The sequence below is a fragment of the Phyllostomus hastatus genome, unplaced genomic scaffold (genome assembly GCF_019186645.2).
Source record: "Phyllostomus hastatus isolate PE091 unplaced genomic scaffold, TTU_PhHast_1.1 phas_contig_148, whole genome shotgun sequence".
NCBI classification, from domain to species: Eukaryota; Metazoa; Chordata; class Mammalia; order Chiroptera; family Phyllostomidae; genus Phyllostomus; species Phyllostomus hastatus.
The window spans coordinates 4,985,136-4,999,800 of NW_025333607.1; the positions used below are offsets into that span (position 1 = coordinate 4,985,136).

At 61.9% G+C, this 14,665-nt stretch overlaps 1 protein-coding gene across 1 annotated transcript in view; it reads left to right on the top strand.

Annotated features, from left to right (window-relative positions):
- PCNX2 (pecanex 2) overlaps positions 1-12,167 on the top strand; it is a 205,288-nt gene extending 193,121 nt beyond the window's left edge. Inside the window, exons 29-34 of the mRNA XM_045817984.1 lie at positions 1,746-1,890; positions 2,570-2,800; positions 3,397-3,671; positions 4,237-4,424; positions 9,505-9,953; positions 11,326-12,167. Of these exons, the coding sequence (XP_045673940.1) occupies positions 1,746-1,890; positions 2,570-2,800; positions 3,397-3,671; positions 4,237-4,424; positions 9,505-9,953; positions 11,326-11,496 (1,459 nt within the window). The 3' untranslated portion in view covers positions 11,497-12,167. The remainder of the gene's footprint in view (positions 1-1,745; positions 1,891-2,569; positions 2,801-3,396; positions 3,672-4,236; positions 4,425-9,504; positions 9,954-11,325) is intronic.
- The last annotated feature ends 2,498 nt before the right edge of the window (positions 12,168-14,665 follow it).

Genomic DNA, 14,665 nt, shown 5'->3' on the forward strand with positions numbered 1-14,665 from the left:
GACTTCAGGAAGGCTGCCTCCTACAGCTCCTTCTGGGACGTCCCAGGCACCTCCCAGGCGCCTCCGGGCCACAGCGCCTGAGCCCCACCTGAGCAGACCATGCCCTGCTCTGACCTGAAGCGTGACGTCTTTCCCGAGAGACTTCCAGACACCAGTCAGCGACAGGGGTGCATTTCTCAGTGGGAGGCCGAGCTGGCTTGTCTGTGGGACTGTGTCCCGGACCACGGGCTGGCCCGATGTGCTGGTCGGAAGGAGAGGTCTTGCTCAGAGAACCAGCCCGTGCGTCCTCACGAGCGGCCACCCTTGGGGACATGCCCCCCCGCCCCCCACCAACACACACCTTCCTGCTCGCTCTGCCCCACTTCTGCCCCGCCTGGCCAAGGAAGCCAGAGACTGGGGTGGCGGAGGCGGCTGCCATCTCCTCTACTAACGCAAATACCTAAAGGAAAGGAAGGAACACCAGCCTGCTCTCCTCACAGCACAGGAAGTGCCCCCGCTCCGCAGCCAGGTCCCCGTGATCACCCGGAATGTCTGTGGCAAGGACCGTGGAGATTCCCCCGAGTGACACCCATGCTCTGCACCCTGGCAGTGCTCGGTGACGAAGAAAAGGCTGGGAACATGGAAGCCTGGACAAATCCTTCGCTCCTTCTGTCACGCAGCTCCCACTAGTTGTCTGGAAACGGGTGGACGGGGAACTGGGACGGGTTCTCTGAGGGTCCAGGAGATCCATCTGAGCTTCTGTGTGGGCTCATTTTTGATGCAGACCCCGGCTCGCGGGGTCCGTGACATTGTGGATGTGACACGAGACATTCACACGGATGACCGAGGCCTGTGGAGGAAAAGGGCCGGGGGCTTGGCTCTCAAGAGGAGCCAAAGGCCTCCGCCTCTGCCGTGACAGGCCTTTATGTCTCTCTCTGGGCACCGCACACGGTGGTCCTAGTTCACTATGCCCTGGTTGGCTTTAGGTGGTTACCTTTTACAGAAAACAACGGAGCCAATGCCGCCAATCACATCCCAGAAGAGGGATATTTGCAAATGAAAAGGCAAAAGTGGTTGAACCAGTTACACTCATCCTTGGAAGGTTTAGCGTGGATTTTAGGAAGTTACTTTGCAGTAAATGTCCTCAATTCAGGGTGAGGGAGTTTTTTAGCAAAAGCAAGACTCAAAGCGGCCTAGGCACATGGCAGGCCGGACTCCCCACAGGAGAACCTATCTGTGGGTGTGTGTCCTGTGCATCTCCAAGTGGGAGCTGGGCCCACGCCACACAGGACGGTCTACAGTTTTCTCTCTGCATGGGGTAGAATCCGACTTCTATGGCGAGTAACCACCCAGAAGTGACGTCCAGAAACACAAGAAACATAGAACTGCCCGGGCTAGTCTGCAGTTCACCTGCTGCCCCCTGACAGGGCGGAGCTGGCGGGGTTGCGCACGTGCTTTGCCTGTCGGGGTCAGCCAGTCCTGCCCGGGGTCTGTGCTGTCACATCCGGGGTCAAGTGTGTCAGTGGCTCTTAAAATGACTGGTGATGGCCATTCCACTGGTTGTCACTAGGGTCCCATATGGTCTCAGGGGAGGTGCTGGGTGCAATGGGGTGAGTCTGGGGCCACGTTCCTTTTCCTGCCGGACCAGCCTAAAGACACCAGTTGTGACCTGACACGCGGGAGCCTGGGCCCTGGTGCAGGGGGACAGGAGTCTGCACACTGTTTGTTCCGAGTGAGTGAGCAGGACCTGGGGCTTTGTCTTACAGCCTGGGCTCCTTCCTGTACGGCCTCCACGCCCTCTTCAAAGGCGACTTCCGAGTCACGGCCCGAGACGAGTGGGTGTTCGCCGACATGGACCTGCTGCACAAAGTCGTCGCTCCGGCCATCAGGATGTCCCTGAAGCTTCACCAGGTAGGCGTCCGTTTTTAAAACGTACCAGCGTGAGCCCTGGCTGGTGTGGTTCAGTGGGCTGAGCACCAGCCTGCAAACCAAAGAGTCACCAGTTCAGTTCCCAGCCAGGGCACACGCCTGGGTTGTGGGCCAGGTCCCCAGTGGGGGGCATGTGAGAGGCAACTACTTGCCCTGCTTGGCCACGGAAGCCAAGGAAACAACATTGATGTTCTCTCCTTCTCCTTCTCCCTCCCTTTCCCTCTCTCTGAAAATAAAGTTTCTAAAGAGTAATAGCCTGAAACATCAGGGGGAAAAAACAGCTTTGCAAACCACGGTCCCCGTGTGGCATGACGTGTATGAGTGGCTTTATTACCTGGGTGACCAAGCAGAGGCCGCCTGGGTAGCCTTGACGTCAGCCCACAGGAGGTGGTCGTGTTCCACCAGAGGGGGCGGGGACTCAGCCAGAGAAATCGGCGTGTCAGAAGTGCCCACGCGATGTGGAGAGGTCCTGAGAACCTGAGCCACGGAGCTCTGACCCTGGGCAGTGGGAGAAGGGGAGGGGGAGGCGTCCTCCACCAGCTCAGGGTCCAGAGAAAGAGCGGGGACGGGCGGGGGGGGAACAGGACATGGACTCAGCTGCACCATGTCGCCCCCGCATACTCACCCAGCCTCTGCTCTCCGGGCCCCCATCCTTGCGCAGGACCAGTTCACCTGCCCTGACGAATATGAAGACCCCGCGGTCCTCTACGAGGCCATCCAGTCCTTTGAGAAGAAGGTGGTCATCTGCCACGAGGGCGACCCGGCCTGGAGGGGCGCCGTGCTCGCCAACAAGGAGGAGCTGCTGACCCTGCGGCGCGTGGCAGACGAGGGCGCCGATGAGTACAAGGTCCTCATGCTGCACAGGAGCTTCCTGAGCTTCAAGGTGATCAAGGTGCGTGGCCACGCCTCCCAGGTCATCCCACGCCTCCCGCCAGGGGTGTGCAAGAGGCAGCAGAGCGGTGCTGGGCACCCACGCTCACGTCTCTGTGCGTGGCTGTGTCAGCCATTCAGAGACACGGTGTCAGAGGGTCACCGGGCCTCGCTCCTGGGCCAGGGCCATGGGAGAGAAACATCGGTCAGTTGCCTCTGGTACTCGCCCCAACTGGGGATCGAACCCCAAACCCAGGCATGCACCCTGACCGGGGGATGGAAGCCTCGACCCCTTGGTGTACAGGACCTCGATTTCAACAGCCAAGCCACCTGGCCAGGGCCAGTGATTCTTCTTTTCGTGTAGCTTCCGGCCACGGGGCTGGAACCTAAGCTCCCTCCTGTGTGCTCCACATTTCCCTGTGAAAATGCCCCCGCACCCCCGTGTAGGCCCGCCGCTCTTCCCCTCGGCGGAGGGAGCTGTAGGCCCGAGTGTCGAAGCCGTGGGGGTTCACACCAGGGCCCTGCTCGCGCGAGGCAGGTTGAATCCGGCAGACGCAGTGCCCACGCTATCTGCTTTCCTCCCATCCTTACCCCCACCCGGCCACCCCCCACCCGTAGGTCAACAAGGAATGCGTCCGAGGCCTCTGGGCGGGGCAGCAGCAGGAGCTCATCTTCCTCCGCAACCGCAACCCGGAGCGCGGCAGCATCCAGAACAACAAGCAGGTCCTGCGCAACCTCATCAACTCCTCCTGCGACCAGCCCCTGGGCTACCCCATGTACGTCTCCCCCCTCACCACGTCCTACCTCGGGACCCACAGGCAGCTGAGGCAAGTCTGGGGTGGACCTGTCACTTTGGAGGGCGTCCGGACGTGGTTCCGAACCAAGTGGCTAAGGTGGGTCCCGATACCACGGCCTGCACCTGGGCGCCGGGAAGGGTGGCGGTGTGGGGTGCACTGGGCTTCTGGTGGGAACCCCGGCCGTCCCTGCTTTCTCACATGATTCCAGCTGCTCCCCCAGGAGTCATCTAAGAGATCGCTTGTTCCACCAGCAGGGTCAGGGGACCAGTCAGTGCCTCCCTCCCCCGCCCACAGGCCGAGCTCCTGGCTTGGTTCTCATGGAGCCTCTGGGTCTTCAGGACCCCGGTGTCCCACACCTGTCACACTGTCAGTCCCCTTCCCCGGCTGCAGTCCTGCCCCTGGTTAGCTGGGATGGGTCCTCTCAGGCCCCCACGCTGACACTTCTCTGGAAGGTTGAGACTGGAGCTTATCCATCCTGGTGCAGGGTTCTCATTGGTCAGACGCTGAGGTTTTGGGGTCCAGAGGCCCCTGTTCCTACCTGCACTCCAGGTGGGCAGCTCCCCTACAGCGTGCCTCACCCTGGTTTATTAGACATGGGTGGGCGGTGCTGGGGGTGTGGAAATGTCCGGGTGAGAATCCCCACAGCGTTTCTCCGTCACAGAATGCGGAAGGACTGTCACGCCGGCCAGCGCGGTGGTGGTGGCAACATTGAGGACGCGGATGGAGGGGGCGCCCCGTCCGCAGGCGGCGGCAGCGCCCCGAGTGGGGACAGCCAGGAGAGCAGCACAGAGCAGCCCAGAAAAGAGGGGGCCCGCCACTGGTCGCCCCAGGAAGGGACACGAAGCACAGGTGAGTGTGGCAGGGCCTCACGCTGCCGATAGAGGGTCCCAGTGACCCCGTTAGTGTGTGGACGGAGGGGGCCCCCAAACGCACTGAATCTGTAGGTTTTGCTCAGAAAAAAAACTGCCACTGCAGTTTTCATCCTTTCTGTCCATCTGTCCGTGACCTCAGCCAGCCGTCTGCCTTTCTGTCCAGCTGTCCAGCAGCCACTCCTTCCTTCTCACCTCTCACCCACTCAGCGCCCACTGCGTCGTGTGCACGGCCTGTGTCCGGCCGTGTTGTTGTGGCTCTGGATCCACGAGGGTGTTGCTGTCACCTCCGGTCCCCACGTCTGCAGCGACACAAACAGCCTCCTGCCACCCGTCCCACTTCCCTCCAGTTCTCACCTTCCCCCGGCCACACCTGACCTTCCGGAGGAAGGGGGAATGGGGAGATGTCTCAGTCCGAGCCGGGGCTGCATTTGAAGTTCAGAATCGCAGGGAAACTAAGGCCTGCGAGGTCGGCTTGACGGGAAGGACGAGGCTCCCCAGGGGGAGGGGCGTCGGGCTGGGCTGGGCGAGGCCACCCTCAGGGCTCACAGAGGACGTGCCAGGTGGGTGCGGGTGAGACAGACGCTCTGCTCTGGTTCCCGCCAGCACGTCGCACTTGGCCTTGCCCTTCAAAGCCCGCTCGCCCCAGGGCTTCCCACCATCCAGTAGCCTTCGCCAGGTGCCTCGTCCCACAGGGCCCGCCCGCCAGCCCCGCACCAGCGAGCCCGCAGGGAGCAGTCCCAGCCTCCTGGATGTGCCCAGGGCCAGGCGGGGGGGTTAGCCAAAACAGTGAGGGTTTGTCTAAACCTGGGCAACATGGTAGATAGGGAGGTGACAGATGATTGAAAGGGACACAACAGTGTGGCAGATAGGTAGATGGTAGAAAGACAGATACATAGACAGAGGTAGACAGAGACAGAACAGAAAAATCATTAGACCGACAGGAAGAAAGGAGAAAGGAAAATAAGGAGAGAGAGAGAGAGCGGACGGGTAGACAGGCAGACAGGTAGACAGGCCAGTGGTGGTTTTAGCTACTCGGAGGGGAAAGGCCCCCTGTCCCGGGCCCGGGCCGTCTGCCTGACCCTGAGCAGAGTGTCCAGCCAGAAGCCACTGCCCGTGCCTGGCTCAGGCCGGGGTGGGGAGGGGGCGTCTCATTGTTTAGTTAACAGTGTCAGTCACGTGAGAAACGTAAGTTCAGAAACCACACGAGTGACTTTCCAGATGGGAAGCTACACAGCTGGTCCCGAATGGGGAGATGCCTGGGCACTGGGTGCTGCGCCCTCTGTCCTGGCGCAGAGCAGAGCTGGACTCCGGGAGGCCCGGCGCGGGGTGGCTCTCAGAGAGCGGGGACAGACTCGGGAGCAGCCTCGGCTTAGTGAGGGCTCTCATCTCTTTCTGAGGAGTAAGCCAGCGAACAAAAGAAAAGTTCTTTCCTCGGAATCCAGACACTGTCGGTGGGGAACGTCCCCTGACTCGGGGCCGAGGCCTCTGGCCCGGAGCATCCCAGCAGCGGCAGAGGTCGGAGCAGACCTTCCGAAGCCCGAACCAGCTGCTCGTTTCTCATCGCTGCTTCTCAGAACTGCCCCTAGCGAGGGCACCTGGCGCTCTGTGGTTTCCAAGGTCACGAGGTGAGCCTGGCAACACCACCTGGGCTCTGGTGCTCCTGTCTGGGCCTAAGGGGCCCCAGGCTCTGAGACCAGTGTCGTTCTGCTGGGGACCTTAGGAAGCCCCTCGTCGCTCCTGCTGTCTGCGTCCCACCCTCTGGAGCCTGACGTACCATCCCGGGTGACTCAGACAAAGTCACTGCATGCTCACCAAGACTGGAGACCCAGCGGCAAGGGACTCATCTGGAGTTTGAGCCCAGAACGTGCGATCCTAACCACCCTGGGCTGGGATGCGGCCCTTGGCCTTGAGCTGGGACTGAGCAGATGGGACCACCCCAGTGCCCTCGCTTTCGGAGCTCCACTGACCTCCTCCCTCCCCTGGCTGGCAAGGGCCCCTCCGACACCTGGCCCAGAGCAGGCGAAGCTGGTGCCCGGTTCTTCCTGAATCAGCCAGCCGGGGCCCCACGAGGAGCCCACTGTGTGCAGGGCTGACCCTCTGCAGACGGAGGCCCACCGCCCCTCCACTTCACACAGAGGAGGCGCCTGCCTCTTGCTCTGTCCTGCGTGTTCCTGCGTGTTCCTGCAGCCCCGCGCAGAGTCGTGCGTCTCTCCCCACATCGCGGCCAGAGGGGTGGGGCTTTGCCGTCACTCAGTTCAGGCCACTCTTCTGATTAGGAACAGAGGTGGCCCCAGAGAGTCTAGGGAGGGGTCAGGCCTTGGCCATTAGAACCACGTGGGAAGCTTAAAAAGTGCTTTGACCTCGTGGCTGAGGCACTGGGGGGGCCAGAGCTGGGAAGGTGGTTTCCCCGCTGCTCCAGCTTTGCACATGGGCCCCTGCTGTGCTCCGTCTGTCCGTCAGTGTGCTGTGTGCTGAGCCTGTAGGAATGAAGGACGCAGTCACCACCGGTCACTTCAGAGAGGCAGGGCGCAGGGTGGGTGGAGCGAGCAGTTCGGATGGGGCGGAGGGGGACAGCCTGCCCCCAGGCGGGGTACCGCCGAGGGGCAGTGACCGAGCAGTCCTGCAGGATGAACGTGAACCAAACCGCAGGGGCAAGGGTCCGGTTTTGCTCACAGCGCCCAGCCTCAGTTCCCACAACTGGGGTCCGCTCTGCTCCCTCCCTGGGTCCCTGCCCCACTTCCCAGCCCAGCGCCCCATGCAGGCCTCTGCCAGACCCTCTCGGAGACCTGGGGTCCTACCTGAGTCCCCACTGCAGGGCCACCTCCCACAGCGACTCACGTGGGCGCGCTGCTCCCGGCGTGCCCAGCACCTCACCCGGCAGGCGCGCCTGGGGGCCGGGTGCTCGCTGTGGCCCGACAGCCTGCCGCCTTCTTACCGGGGTAAACAGTGTGCATCCCCCCCGCTGGGAGGGGTTCGCCCAGCTGGGGTGCCCACGACCTGCTGCCTGAGAGGAGCCCGCGGCTGATGGGAGTCCCTGGGGAGAGGGAGGGCCCGCTCTCCCCCTGCGGGGGGGTCTGCGCACAGCCCCTCAGACGATGATCGGAGCTGGAAGGGCACTGCCAGGAGAGCAGACCACAGAGGGTCCTTCTGGCGCTGCAGCCAAGCTCCGGGGAGGTTTTCCCTGGAAACCCCCGCCGTCCGGTCAGGAAGTAGTTGCAGAGTTAAACTCTCAGGCAGCGACCCTGTGTAGCACGGATGCATCTAACATGGTGGGCTCACTTATTCCTTTGGCAAAATACCTTTTTTAAAAAATCAACAACAACAAAAAACAGGAAAATCTGCAGCAAAGGGATTGAGGGGAGGTGGCCTCTTCCTGCAGAGAGCAGAGGTTTTCTGTGCCACACAGATGGGCCTGTGTCCCTTTCTTTCTGGAATTCGCTGGGAGGCCCCCGCCACGCCCGGTGGTCCTTCCCCAGCATCCGAGCCGCCGACGTGCGTGTGACTGGTGGGCGTGTGGGGGCAGCCGCCGGCGTTACGGTGTAAATCACGACCAGATGTTCGGCCTTGCCCAGCTCTGAATAAACTAACAAACCCCATCCCTGTTTCCAGCTCCCATTCGTCAGGGTCCCTTTTCTCCCTCTTTTTCTCCTCTGCGACGGGGACCGACACAGCTCTTCAGCCGGGACCCTTCAGGTGGGCATGGCCCCGGGGAGGTCCCCACGCCAGGGGTGGCCCACCCTCACCCCAGGCAGGGTGACACCAGGCCCGTGGAGCTGAGCGGCACCCTGGGGGAGGCACCCTGTTTTCTCGGCAGCCGGCAGGGAGAGACCCCAGGGAGTGGGGGAGCACCAGTCTCTAGGAACAGTGCCAGTGTCACGGCGGTCTCAGGGCACCAGGGTCAGTCGGTGTGAGGCGAGGGTCCTTCCACCACCAAGCCGACGTGGGCCGGAGCGGGGTGGGGGTCCCCTGGTGTCTCCAGGTTAACATGTGTTCCCTCAGGGGCTCTTTCTGAAAAGGCCTGCCTCTCCTCGGGGGGCTCGTCTCTGGACACAGGCGGGTATTTTAGAATCTCCAGGTGCAGTTAGCGACCTGGGCGTTTGGGGTGAGGTGGCTCATAAGAAAGTGACTGCGTGGTCCTGGAGGGCTCCCACCTCCGCCCCCTCGTCCTGCTGGATGGGGGCCTGTTTTGGCAGCTTCCGGAGACCCCGATCGGGCAGCTGGCAGAGCTGCGGTGTCACCAGCGGCTGCTCTCACACGCGGCCGCACGGTTACCCCCTGGTGGTCAGTGCAGCGATTCAGCCTTCACAGGAGCCCACTCCGCCTCGCTGCCTGGGCTGGAGCGCTGCCCGGGACGGTCCTGCACAAACACGCGCTTTAAGGCGTCCAACCGGAGGCACCGACGGGCCAGACCTGCGGCACTGCGCATCGCCTTCACCCTAATGGCCTTGTCTGACCAGTGTCAGGAGGGCTGGGGCCACCAGGGGGCCCGAGGGGAGGGACAGCAGCACAGGAGCAGGAAGCTGGGCCTGCCAGGTACGCCAGCCAGGCAGGGGACCCTGGGAGGGCCTCCTCTTAAAGACCTGGATCTCAAGGGAAACCTTTTCTAGAAAACAGAGGCCGAGTAGGTGGCTCAGCTCTTTATTTCCCCCATTTTTTAAGGCAAGGAAAGTGATTGAACCTGCGTTTTCCCCTTGTCACCACTTAGGGCACGAGGTTAGGAACCCAGGCTCTGATGCAGAAACAAAACGGATTAGGTCCACCAGGGCGAGTCGCACTCGCGCCATTGTCCCGGTGCCTCTGGGTCCCAAGCTCCCAGGACTGTGCCGCTTGAATGTCAAAGCCGGGAAAGTCCTGGGCAGCTGTCACCCCGGCCATGCCCTGGGGTGGCCCTGCGGCTGACCAGGCCTCCATGGGGACCTCGGCCGGGCTTCCAGCTCTCAGGCCCGGCCTTGAAGGTGGCAGTCCCCGGGGTCCCTCAGGCCCCGGCAGAGCGGGCCGCCACCTCACCTCGTGCTCTCTGGCATTGGCGCCCACCTGTTCTGTTTCTTCTTCCAAAGGCAGGAGGAAGGGCAGGAGCCAGTCTGTCCAGTCCCACGGGGCACTGAGCCAACGGCCTCCCACCTTGAGCTCGTCCGGCCCGATCCTAGAAAGCCACCAGGCCTTCCTGCAGACGTCCACGTCGGCCCACGGGCTGGCGCCCAGGCTCTCAGGCAGCCGGCTCTCCCTGCGCACCTCGGCTGCCTCCCTGCACTCCCAGCCCCCGCCCGTGGCCACCACGGGCTACCTGAGCGTCCGCGAGCGGGCCGAGGCACTGATCAGGTCCAGCCTGGGCTCGTCCACCAGCTCCACCCTCAGCTTCCTGTTCGGCAAGAGGAGCTTCTCCAGCGCCCTGGTCCTCTCTGGACTCTCGGCCGCGGAGGGGAGCAACACCAGCGACACCCAGTCCTCCAGCAGCGTCCACATCGTGATGGGCCCCTCCGCCAGGGCCGCCAGCCAGGCCGCACGGGTAAGTCCTGGCCTGACGACCCCACCCCCCTCTCCCTAGTGACCGATGGTGACAGGGAGTTTGACAACAGGGAGTGTGATGACAGGGAGACGGTCTGGCCACGCTCCCTCCGGAGCTGGTGCGCCCTGTAGGTAGTAACTCTCGGGCAGGTATTTCCCGTAAGAGCTCAGCGGAGTTGTCCCTCCCCCTGAGCCCCGAGCCCACGTGCAGGGGTGTTCTCGCTGGTCTGCACAGCAGGGGCCACATGCTCCTTCCTTGTCTCTTCATGTCCCTCTGCCAGAGGGACAGGCCGGGGCGCCCATCGGCACCGGAGTCCGTCACCACCGACTCCTGTCCGCAGATGTAGTTTCGGAGCCGCCGAAACGGCCGCCCGTGTATGCGCGCTCGGACGTGGCACAGGAGAGTTGTGAGGCTTGGCCCGAGGGAACTATTACTCGGCCGAGGTTGCAGGCTGGCGGAGGAGTGCTGCTCACCCAGCTGCTCCCTCCTGTCCAGGGGATGGGGGTCGGGGCACCTAGGAGACGCCAAGGCAGGTGCGGGTGTCAGACTGCAGGTATCTGGTTCCGGTGCAGGTACCGGAGCTGGATGAGCGGGCTCCGCCCTTCCTCTCTTTCCTGGGGGACAGGCCCTCCAGGCAGATGCCCCCCCATCCCCTGCAGTGGGACCAATGGCAGCCACCCTCCGCCCCCCTCGGCCCTGAGTGTGCGACGCTGGGCCTCCTCTCAGGGTGGGGCTGGTGGGCTTCCTGGAGACCCGGGCCGCACTGGCCACGAGCAAGGAGCCTGGTGTTCAGGATTATAACTAAATGTAGTTAGATCACTAAACGCATAAACAAACTCCCCTTTTTCTCATTTCCTCGATGAAAAAGCACAGAGTATCACCACTTTCTCCCATCCCCGGCCTGTGTAAGACACAAGCTGCGGGTGCAGCCCTGGGATTCTGGCGAATTCTCTTCCCCGCTCTGCACCGAGGAGGGCGGAGCCCTTGGCACTGCGCGCACTCAGAACAGAGAGGCCTCTGGGTTGCCGTTCGGGGTCCCGCCTGCAGGACTTAGCATTTGTGACAGGGGCTGAGCATCTGTGAAGGGACGTTGACCCAAACTTGGGAAATCCAGGCACAGAAGTGACCTTTTCCCCTGGAAAGAAGTGATCTTTCCAGCACATCCAGCTTACCCGAGGAAAGGTCCCCACACCCTGCGTCCTCCCTCCAAGGCCGCCCGCGGGTGCTCTGTGACGTGGCCCGACTTGGGAACCCGAGCTCCTACCCTGTAAGGCCCGTGGTCAGTAGGTGAGGACGGGCAGCAGTTGGGGTCAGTAGGTAGACGTGGCCACACCTGTTTGCTGAGCGATCGCCTCTCATTTCTCTTCGGAAGCACTTCTCCGAGCCGAGCGAGCCCACCGACGCCGAGCGAGGGCAGCTTCGCGGCCGCCGTCTGGCCGAGGCCGTGGCCGAGGGCCTCGGGGTGGTCTGCCGGCGAGCCAGCCAGGAGGACATGGGCCTGGACGACACGGCTTCCCAGCAGAGCGCCTCGGACGAGCAGTAGGGCTGGGGGCGCCCCTCGGCCGGGGGAATCCGAGTCCCCCACCGCCGCCCCTTCCTGTTCCTCCTTCCCGCTCCCCCCAGACTGAAAATACCGTCATCCACATGAAGCCCTTTCCGTGGACAAACGAGGGCTGTCGCAGAAAACTGAATAACTTTATCTCAGGTTCTTGAAACATGTCTCACGTGATGCGAAGAAACACACCTGGACGCGGGCCTCCTCGCCCGCTGTGCCAGAGCTGGGAGCGAGGGCGCACGAGACACCTCGGAGCATGTGCAGACCCACAGAGAAACCGTGGAACGTCTACAGCAGCTCGGCAGAGCACACGGGCCACTGCGCGCCCTGCCCTGGTGGGAATAAGGCAGCTGCATGGTAAGGGACTGGCCTCTGGCGCACCCCCGTCACCGTGGAGAAGCCACAAGCAGCCGTGCGCCAAGGCCACATCCACGCATCCAGACGACCTCGCCGCTTTGTAGTATTTACGCCTGGTGTATACCAGGTGAGTATACACCGGTGCCCGTGCACGCTGTCACGCCCACAGCGCCCTGTGACAGAGTCCGGCAGGCAACACCCAGCAGGGTGAGCGTGACATCCAGCCCAGGCAGGGCCCTGCGCCACCTCGGACGGACACGGTGCCCCACCGCGTCGGAGCAGCTCCCCCGCCACAGGGCACACCCTCGCTCCCCAGGCCCTGTGGTCCCCCCGGGCCACGGGGCACCTGCACATTCCTTTGTTTTTGGAATTAAAAGGTTTATAGTTACTGCTGTGTCCAGTTCTTTGAGTTCTGCTGAAACTGTTGTCCTATCTAAAAAATGAATCCTTTACCATGAGAATGACATTTGGGCAAATTCTGAGACTTTTTCCATTTTAATGTTCCCAGTGGGCAGAGGTGCACGCTGGCCCCTCGCCGACAAGAGGCAGGGGAGGGGCCCCAGGGCACAGTCTGTGAGGAGTATCACCGCTGACCCAGTGAGCCGTCCCTTTTCAGGAGACAGCAGTTAGAAATCATGTGGGAACAGTTCTACAGATTTCTTCAGGGTCTCTAGGATCTGGAAGTCTGGGGAGGGGGAGGGTAATATGTACAGAGAATTCCTTACCCTTTGGAAGTAGATGGCAATGCTCTTGGGGTTTTTTTTTTTTGTTTATTTGTTTTGTTTTGTAAAAAAGAATTAGCAATTCACAACAGTAGTTGGGCTCTATAGCCGGAGACACAGTGCGTTGCTCTCGAGTCCCCAGAGACGCAAATGTGGTTACTGCCGATCCGCGTGCAGGTCCCGCCCAGAGGGAGGGACACCCCCTCACGCAGCTCCCTGGGTCGGCCAACCCACGCTCCTCGCTCGGCTGCAGCTCCTGGCACGGCCTTGGGCCACTCACGGCCCAGCCCTAGGACCACTGGGCAGCCCTGAGCTGCGCGTGGCCTCCCACTTAGAGAGATGACGGACCACCCCCGGGGCAGTCAGAGGTGACAAACACAAAGTGGAACCTGAAAGAGCTGGAGAGCCAGCCAGCAAAGGAGAGACCAAGACCATGCAGATGAGAAGGGGGGAGTGCCCGTGTCCCCACCCGCTGAGTCCATGTCTCAGCCGAGTCCTCGGCACGGCTGCCGGGCAGGCCGGGGCAGCAGCATGTCCGTGAAAGAGGACGCTCGGCTTGCATGTGCCGGGAGCCTGCGCCTGGGTGCACACGCTTCCCTCCGGGGCGCGGGTGCCCAGAAGGGACAGCGCTGTTGGACCCCCTCCACCACTCTTCCTCCCCGTCAGCGACGCAGTCACTTTTTAAAATCGTGCACGACTTTTATATTTACAACTTGTGAGCGTGTTAGTCTGGTCTTCAGCCAGTCTTCGGTTTTGCAGAGAGCAGTCCTTGCAGAATCCTGTGTGCATGAGCAGCACCCGTTTGAAAGAGATTCTGGGGCGACACTTCCTGCAGGAGCTCTTCACGTGCTCTGCCAGCACACAGCTAGAGAGTTATTTTCTGCGTTTGGACACAGAACAAAATTCTTTCCCCTAAAGATAAGAAAGAGCCCCGGTAGTGCCTGATGTGATGTAAATCACGTGAGCCTGGCATCGGCGGTTCTAGATTTCGCACGGTGTGTCCAACCGTCGGTGTCTGGCAAGTGTTTCTCTAAAATGACGCGATGCTCCAACTTCTCGTTGCCCATAAAATGTGCAGTGCCCCAGCCCCCCGATTTGCTTAGCCCTCCCTGCCTGAGCCCCCCAGTCTCTCCTGTAGTCCCAAGTCACTGCACTCCAGGGACACGAGCACCTGCCATCAGCACGCACGGCATCTTCCCAGACACAACCTGTGAACACGGAGATGCGCAGGAAGAGAAAGGAGGGGCGAGGCCCATCCCGAGTTTCCTGGGCCACCATCGCCCCCGCCCCCGCCCCCGCCCGGCTTGAGCTGAGGGGTGGGAGGAGGGAGCGCCTGAACTGGCTACTTGACCGAGGATTTCTGCCTGTCAGCCAGGATGGTCAGAGATTCCATTCTGTGAATCTAAAAGACGTGTCTCTCTCTCCATACAGGCGCTTACTCAGATATACAGAGAAACAGTTTCTGTAAGACCTCGTGTTAAGTGGCTGGCGATCCAGTCAAGGGCGGAAGAAAAGGATTTGGGACACTCACTCTCCAAGTCAGGTCTGCTGTGTCCCTCCCAGCCGTGTCACTCTGTGCTTTTCGGAGTGAGTTTTTCCTTGTGGGCTGGACCGCACCCAGCATCTGTTAGGTGCCTGCATTTGAACAGTGGGCGTCCCAAGCTCAGGGATGCAAGAGAGCCCCCGTCTCCACCTGCCCCACGCCGCACCCTTCCTCCCTCAAGCACCTCCCCGCAGCTGGGGGCACCAGCCTGAGGGCACTCGGCCTCTCCCGCTCTGCTCCAGGCTGGTGCCCTGCTCCTGGCTGGTGCTCGGGGAGTGAAAGGACCGCAAAGGGGGCTCTGCCTGCGTGTCTCTTCCCGACACCCGCCATCACCACCTCCTCCTCCAATCCTGAGTGGACTGCTACTCGCTGTGCATGTTAGGCCCCAGAGGCAGTCATCTGTGGATTCCTCATCGCTGACACCACAGACGGAGTGGCTTAAACAACAGACATTTCTTTCCCACAGTGCTGGAGGGTGGGAAGGCCAAGGTCAAGGTGCCAGGAGATCTGTGTCTGGTGAGGCCACTCCCCGGTT